Source organism: Antrostomus carolinensis, unplaced genomic scaffold, assembly GCF_000700745.2.
Source record: "Antrostomus carolinensis isolate BGI_N321 unplaced genomic scaffold, ASM70074v2 scaffold52765, whole genome shotgun sequence".
NCBI lineage: Eukaryota > Metazoa > Chordata > Aves > Caprimulgiformes > Caprimulgidae > Antrostomus > Antrostomus carolinensis.
The window spans coordinates 11269-19648 of NW_010318069.1; the positions used below are offsets into that span (position 1 = coordinate 11269).

The following is an 8380-nucleotide window of genomic DNA, read 5'->3' on the forward strand; positions in this document are numbered from 1 at the left end:
AGCCTCACATCAGTCATCAGTTGGATTTATGCCAAAAAATCCTACACCCATTTGTTTCAGAAGCTGCCTAAACAGGTGCAATCCTTTATGCAAATTTCCCATCACAATGAGAGTCTCAAACTGGAAGAACAATTTATATAGAGCTAGCTACAGATTAATTCTCTAAAAAATTGACATGCTTGAATTACTGCAGTCTCACATTTATGTAGATACAAGAACAAATCTGCAATGATTCTGCAAGAATTACTTTGTTTACATTGATTAGTTCACTTGAGATGGTTAAAAGTTTAAGCATTGCATCTTTGCCTGAGAAGCCTACAGGTCAGCAATTTGGCTTGGTAAAACTTCTTGTTATGACAAGATAACTGCATAGTTTTCCCGTGGTCAGTCTTGAGATTTCTTCCAACAACGTAATGTAAAATTATGTCACAAGGTAGAAACTTGAAAGAGTTAGTTTTAAGTAATGTTATTAAAAACAGCCTCTCCTTCAGAAAAGGTGTTAACTACGCCAGCTTGATAGATTTTAATCCCTTTTGTTAAATTCAAAGTGGGCCATATTTTTACACCGAGTATGGCATTTTAGACAACATCATTCTACAGATACATTTAGGAAGCAGAAAAATACTGTCCAAAGTGTACTGCATAGGTATGTGTACCAACTGCTATCCACAGGAGACATCCTGCAGTAGCTATAGTTCCAGCTAACAAAGTTACCAAGCACAGACTTCTTAAAGTTTTCATCAACCTCAAACAATCCTTGATTCCTAAAAAACCCAATTCTGTATTAATGGGCATGTTTTGGATAGGATGCAGCTACTTTTTTTCACCAATTAGCAATACAGCACAGTAATTTTAAGTTTCCATGACTTGTTTTTGATATGCTAAATTTCGTATCTCAAAGAAAAACAAATACACATTTTTATACAGCTCAGAGTGAGATCAGTGTAAAACCAGGAATTTATAATCATCAGCAGAAGTGCCAGCTGCTCATAATGTTCACAAAACACAAGTGCCTGAAATTTGGCTACGCAACAGTTGGTGCCAATCTGCTTATAAAGGAAATGCTGCTGAGGCATAGTCTTCTTACAAAAACAGGACATGAGGGCTTCATTATTAAGTGTTCAACAACAATCCTCAGCTCAGTGAAGAGAGTTCTGAAAAATCAGATTTAAAGAGAGTATTAAAATCCTACAGCATTTATCAGAAGTAAGTAGTATCTAAATCTTTTTCATTCACTTATTTTCTCAAGACCCCCCCCACTCTAGTTTGCAAGTTCTTTAGATCAACTCAGGGTTGCAGTGTCTTGCAAGAGCTTCAGAATTCTTGTCCTTTACATTAACATTGTAATTAACTTTAATTCAGCAAAACATCTTGGATAAACTAGTTCTATTGAAAGTTAGTTTTAGTTTTGCACAACTTAAATTACTTTTAGATACCAAAGAAGTAAACCACCTTCCTAGAATTTATTTTTTGTGGGAAAAAACCCCAACATATACTAAGATGGAACAATCAATTTCTTACAAAATAGTAGGAAATAGGAGGCAGTTAAGTTTATGATCCTCAGGCCTATCTTTGCATACCATGGCAGCCAAAGCCACTTCCTTGGTACTTTAGCAAAAACATTTTCTAATCAACTAGTGATCAGACTGGAAAGTATGTTCACAAAATCTTACACTCTGCAACCTTTGTCATAAGAGAGGTTCTCTGCGAAAGCACTGACTCAAGCAAATCCTCATAAAAATACTTATCAAGTTGATGGCAGGGGGGTTGGAACTAGATGATCTTTAAGGTCCCTTCCAACCCAAACCATTCTATGATTCTATAAAGTTTAAAGCAATGAAAATTGGTCAAGCCAATGCTAAACAAAATCAATAAAGCTCTACTTCAATTATAGTTAACCTGACTTACAAATTTAACTAAGGAGGTCATGAATATGTTTAAGATCATCCACAGATTTTTTTTCAGTCAACATTACACAAGTTTGTAAGTGCCTGTTCATGTATAGACTTAGCGTCAGATAGGCCTGGGGTCTAAAAATAAGAATATCTTTCTGGTAAATGGTTGCAGAACCATTAAAAGACTTTCTTCCCCCCAAAGCGTAGTTTTAACTGAAGGCTCCCATTGAAGGATGCTGGTTGGTTGTATTTCAGAAAAGTTCAATATAACCTTGACCCAGCTGCCCTTCTTTTGGTTTTTGGTTTTTTTTAGCATCCAGGTATATTCCACATTCTGTAGTTACCATTTGTGCATTTAGTATTATGAATTATGAATCCACTTCAGAATGAAAAACTTCTGAATGCCTAAACAGTACACAGTTAAACATTATCTTCTGATATCACTTTAGCGCTTACCGACAGTATGGATTTCGCCGAGAGGAGTAGCGTAATGTAAGAAATCTATAGTAAATGAACGGCTGGAGTAGACTCCCCTGCCCACTGAAAGAGAATAGAGAAGTAGAGCTTAAGCTTAATACTGACCAAAAAAATTAAAATAAAAATCAGGACTTTTCTTAATAAAAGCAAGGAAACTACTTAGGCTTCAAAAAAGCTAGATTTGGGTCACATTAGTTCAGATAATCTAGATCTGACAAGAAAAAGTACATAACCATACCCTTATGCTGTTCTCATACTGATTTTAATTTTAGCAAGTGGTTTATACACCTCATTTCTGGTGGTGGGCAAAGACTCACAGAAGTGATGGTGGATGCCTGTTTGGTATTAAGAAAAAGCTTGCTGGTCAAGCACAGAAATTGGCCAACATCAATAGTCCAGCTACAGCAAGCTTTTTCAGCCCTAAGCATAGAACTTTTGATACCTGGACCATGATTCCTGTATCTTTTACAAAACTTCTCATAACACACAAGAACCTATAATGGAAGTATTGAGATATTAAAGCCAAGCTGCTATCTGACTCTTTCAATTACACTGAAATTAGGTTTTGATACTTTACAAAGAATCAAATATTTTAAAAATATTTAGTCAAATACTAAAAAGTTATGTTTGAAGTTGAACAAGTTGCAGTAACTAGAGCTCCTTCAAGTATGAGCAGTATCTTTACACAAAAGAAAAAATATAAAGTGAAAAGGAAAGTGAGCTACAGGAGGGGGAAAAGAGGAAATCTTATACCTATGCTAAAACAGTTTAAAGAACAAATTCTCACAATAGCTGCATTTAACCATTACACAATTTTAAAATTTGGTATATGATCTTTTACAAGCTTCAGTATCTACTAGATGACATATCAAGTAGCAACACTTCACATACTAAATTCTCCAGAGGGGAAAACCAAAGTTGTCCTAAAGAGAAGTTTAAAGCACTTGGAAGTTTCAGATACTGGATACACAGTGCAGCTGTCAGTTGGTAAGTGGCCTTAAATGAAATTGAATCCTTCAGGGCTGAAGCACTGAAGTGTTCAGCTAACATATCAAAAGACAAATTATTCATTCTATCAACTTCCAAGAAGTTGCTGTCTGTGAGACCACTCAAGACAAATGCTCTCACTGTGCAATGACTTGTATAGAACAAAGGGAGTTATCCCTCCTCCAAATATTAAGAGGCAATGACCTAAACTTCAGTGACTGGCAGGTGGTTATGTCTATATGACTTCAGTAGGATTCCACCATACATATGCTCAAGATCCCTAAAATGAATTCAACAGGCTGCACAGCAGGCAAGACCAAATTGAATAAAAATAATACAATGGGGTTGTTTTTTTTTTAAAAAAAAAAAGGAGAGAGAGACAAAGGTCACTGGTCAGGAATAACACAGTTGATTTCAGGAATCTAACAGTCAAAAATAAGAATTCACTTTCAGTGAAGCTGAAGATCTTAATATTCTATTACACTGACCAAAATTAAAACTTACTGAACAATGTAGGAGAACGCAAGTTACAGGCGTGAAAAACTTAAATTTGACCCAACAATGTCAATCATGCTATGAAAGGGAAAGGTTTTTTGATGGTCAGTTATATCAGAGTGCTTTTTGTTTTCATGATGCACCAACTTGAGAAATCTATGAACCAAATAAAAAACTAAGTTCAAGCCTTGGTCAGTGTCCTGGTTTTGCTAGGATAGAGTTATATTTCCTCTTAGCAGCTAGAATAGCTGTGTTTTAGTTTCAGCGTAGAACTTGTTATGAGAGGAATGCTGATAAAGTACTAATGTTATTAGTTACTGCTGGAGCTCAAGGCCATCGTGTTTGGCTGGTTCACAGCTGCATTAAGACTGGGAGGGAGAAGCGCAGTGAACAGCAAAACCCAAAACTGGCATCTGGATGTGCCAATTAAATATTCCACATCATGTCACGTCATGTCAGTACATTAACCAGGGCTGACTGGAAGATGGGGGATTCTCTCAGGGATCGCTCGGGATCAGTCTTCTGGGGTTTGGGTTTTGGGACTGTCTCTGCTCTGGGATCACTGGCTGGGACAGGCTGGGCATTGGTCAGTGGGTGGTGAGCAACTGCACTGTGCATCACTCATTTGTATAGTCTGTTATCACTGTTGTTATCATTATCATTTTATTTTAATTAGTAAATAGTTTTTATCTCAACCCATGAGTCTCCTTGCCCTTTTCTTTCCAATTCTCTCCCCTGCTCCCTGGAGGGGGGGGGAGGAAAGCAAGACAGCAGGCTGTGTTTGGCCGCAAACCAAAAGGGTGAAACCTCCACAGTCAGCCAGAACCATACAAATGGAAATGTGTGACCCACTGAGAACTCAACTGCAAAATGTAATCTTGTGCAGAAAATTTCTAATTCTGAGAATATTAATGGTAATTCTTACCTAAAGAGCATAAAAACTGTAGCTGGCATCAGGAAAATCTCATTGCAAGCAATGAATTTTAGAATATTCTGTTGATTAGCATTCAGTTTCTCTAAAAGATTTCTCAGAAAGGGTAGACTATTTGAACTTCGTGCCTTTAAAGAAGAAAAAAAGTTTGCCAGAAAACATACAAGTTACACCACAAAGAAATCAAAATACTAACAGTTATAATTTACAACTCATTTCAGCATTTTAAGACTAGATCCTTTAAAGGCGTTGAGATTAGTATCCCAAAGAAAACTACTAGAAGCTTGGAACTCCATAATTATGCAAGAGTTCAATTAAAAACATGAGATGTTGCAATTCCCTCACCCACCCATTTTAGGCTCAACTGCACAAAGATGGCCACGAGCCTTACTCTGTCCACTAGGAGGAAGTGCCTATGGTAGCAAGATAGCCCAGTTAAGAACACCAAAGGTTGGAGTTACATTAAGCTGCACAAGGCAGTTCATTGAGCAGCAGGTTCAACCGGCAAGTATTTTGCTTCCTAGCCTCGCCCTGCATTTTGTTATTTTACTACTGAAACTGAATACTAAATTTCACAGGCTATGGCTCAGCTTTAGAAGACACATCTTAAGTTTCAACTTAACTGTTACACAGCTTTTGCTTCCTTCAAAGAACAGCATTGGAAGAAAAATGGTTAGTGTCACCTCCAATGTATCATAACAGAAGGGAAAAAAAAAAAAAAAACCCAACCCAGAAAGACTTCTCAGATTCTCTGTGCTGAGATTCCATACTACAATTTCACTCTAACTTCTCTAGCATAGCTAAAGGAAACCACAGTTTCAACTCAGACCTGTTTATAAACCCTAAGAATACCAACAGTATTAATTGTACCATACATTATATCATACTTACATCAAGAACCTTCTTTGTGTATGTGGCTGCATGAAGCAAAGAGAACAGCAGAACTGGAAAAATACTCACTGAAGCAAGTGATAAGGAAAATTATAGGCTGCACAAGTGCTTCATTTCTCCGTGATGTTATGCTAAGTCACAAGTCATAGCTCAATGGCCCTTTGCAAGAGGTTGGTTGGAATGACCAATGCTGGATTGAGAAATGTATATGTCTAACATCTATGTTTATAGCTCTTCCTTTTGCTTCTTATGCCTCTTTGCTATGCATTTTTATTAACTTCAAAATGTGTGTGTATGCAGGTATGCAAAAGTACAACATATATCATTATACACCAGTGCATTTCTACGGAAATGCATTCTTTCTGCATGAAAGACACACATGAGGTTAGTAAAAATCTATCAAATACATACAGTCTTAATATTTTTTTATTAAAAGATGCTACAAAATGCATTTCTTTACCAAAGAACATGCAGTTGCCAGCCATTCATATTTTAGAGAGCAAGAACTTAAGACATCCCTCTGCCAGAGACATTTTAAGAGCAGCACATTAAGCACAGATACAAAGTGGCACAAAGAAAAGTCAGTTCCTACATGTCAGCTTCAACAAGCCACAGAAGTAAGTCTTTTTTGCAGACTTTATCTCTTTAATAACTTACCTGGAAAAGCTACTATTTTTCTCTTTATATTATATTACTAAATTGTCTCTTTATATTATATTATATATGTCCTACTTACAGTGAGGAGTCATATATAAAACCTGTACTGGTAATAAATGGAAGTTACCAACTTTTCAAAGTATCACTTGAGGCTTAAAATCCACCAATCTTCAGTCGCAGGAAAAGAAAATATAGCCAGAGACTGCAGTGCACTAGTTATAGAGGTGATTAACTTGAATATGCATCAATCAACACAAGCCTCTCCTGTTTTACATCGAGTATGTTCTATGAATAGCAAACATATTCTAATTTAAACTAGATTTTCAAAACATGGCACAGGTGATGAAAAGAATCAAGTTTTTAAGGTATTTAAAAACATTACCAGGATGACACATGTAAAGGATACTTGTAACAGGGTAGGAGTTCACAAAGATAAGAGAGTACAGCAGGTAGTGGCAGCTATCCTCCAGTAAAGCCTGGGCCAGAAATGCCCTGCTAAGCTGAAAGTGCGGCAGCCTTTGGTGTAGTCGGAGGGCACTAGTAAGAGCATTTGCCAGCAAGGCACGCTGATAAAAGCTTGCTGCTTCATGCAACCTGCAAATCATCAGAGGAGTCGTTACCATATGAACCAAGCCCCTGCTCAGAAGCCTTCCACCCCTGAGAATTGCATCACAACTGCACAACACCATAAGCACTATTACCAAAATACAACTCAAAAACTGGTAACATGGACTTACTGCACATGCCAAAGGTAAAACAACTCAATATACTACTCCATAACTACACATAAAAACATGCATTTGCCATTACTTTACAGTTGCTCAACATGTTTTCCAAACACATCTAAAAGTATTTTAAACCAAACTAAGATCTCTAAACTGTTCTGACAAAAAGCATCCAAGTAAGCTGAATAAACAAATATTTACCCTTACATGAAAAGGGAGCGTAGCTACTTCGTAAATTTGTAATGATATTTAACAGTATTACAATACATACCCTAGAAGAGGAAGGACAAATAAAGCCGAGCAGTAAACTGTGAACAAGCGGGAAATCCACATTACTGTATCCAACTTGTTAGCCATCAGAAATTGCTACATTAGAAGAAGAAAAGAAAAAAATCCAAGCCCCACAGGAGTTGGTATCTTAATATTTGCATACAATGAACATTTTTCCCTTCTACATTAAGTTGTACATCTTTCTCCAACCTTTAATAAAAGCAAATTATAGCTTGAAGCAAAGAGCATCCTTTTGTTCTGTGATACTTGTCTCATGTTATGTTACTAACCAGATCAAAACCAGCTAGGCTTCCTCAGAATGAAAAAGCTCCTTTGTACACTACAATCAAATATAGTGGTAAGACCTTCTGTGGTGGTAGTTTTCCTACACAAACCAACCTCACTAAACTGCCGACTTCAAAAACGTTACCATGCAAGGTCTTTAGACCTGATTTTTGCATCTATTGCTTGAAGCTTCCTTTTAAAATACAATGCATGCAGTTGGGACTAAATCTCCACAGTTCCTGATCCTGCTGAGGGGGAAAAAGGAAGGGCTCAGGTAAAGTCAGCATAACTACATCATAAGGAAAGTGGCATCGTTTTGGCCTACATATTCTTGGCCTCAAAAAACCAAAAAGCTTTTAACGGTAATCTAGCACTTCTCCTGTTATTGAGCTCTCCTTAACCACTGCTCTCTTCACTCCTGACACAGTCCCGGCACCAGGAAGGCTCTAATGAAACACAGCATGCTTTTGGCTATCAAGAGCCTAGGAGTCAAAACATCAGCTTCCTTTCCCCTAAAAAAGTTGTTTTTTGGGGGGGTTTTTTTCCGAATTTGAACCTGTTTTTGAAGACTGCTCTTTTCTGCTGTGTTTCTGGACCCTTTCCATTAAAATGGCCAGAAACTAACCTAACGATCCTGCAAGCGTCTTCATGACGCTACCTATTGTCTTACTTGCACAATATAACCCCAGACATATACTTGCTGCCCCAAGGAAGTAGTTTGGTTCGAGATAATTTTCAGGAACAGCGGCACTGCAACAGCACATTTC

At 37.3% G+C, this 8380-nt stretch overlaps 1 protein-coding gene across 1 annotated transcript; it reads right to left on the bottom strand.

Moving 5' to 3' along the window:
* Nucleotides 1–934: 934 nt before the first annotated feature.
* Nucleotides 935–7419, bottom strand: TMEM33 (transmembrane protein 33). The gene is made up of 6 exons (XM_010168768.1): nucleotides 7330–7419; nucleotides 6740–6927; nucleotides 5677–5744; nucleotides 4780–4913; nucleotides 2352–2435; nucleotides 935–1154 (listed from the first exon to the last, which is right to left on the bottom strand). Exons 1-6 carry the CDS (start codon nucleotides 7413–7415, stop codon nucleotides 1025–1027), a joined length of 690 nt encoding a protein of 229 aa, XP_010167070.1. The 5' UTR covers nucleotides 7416–7419; the 3' UTR covers nucleotides 935–1024.
* Nucleotides 7420–8380: the final 961 nt, after the last annotated feature.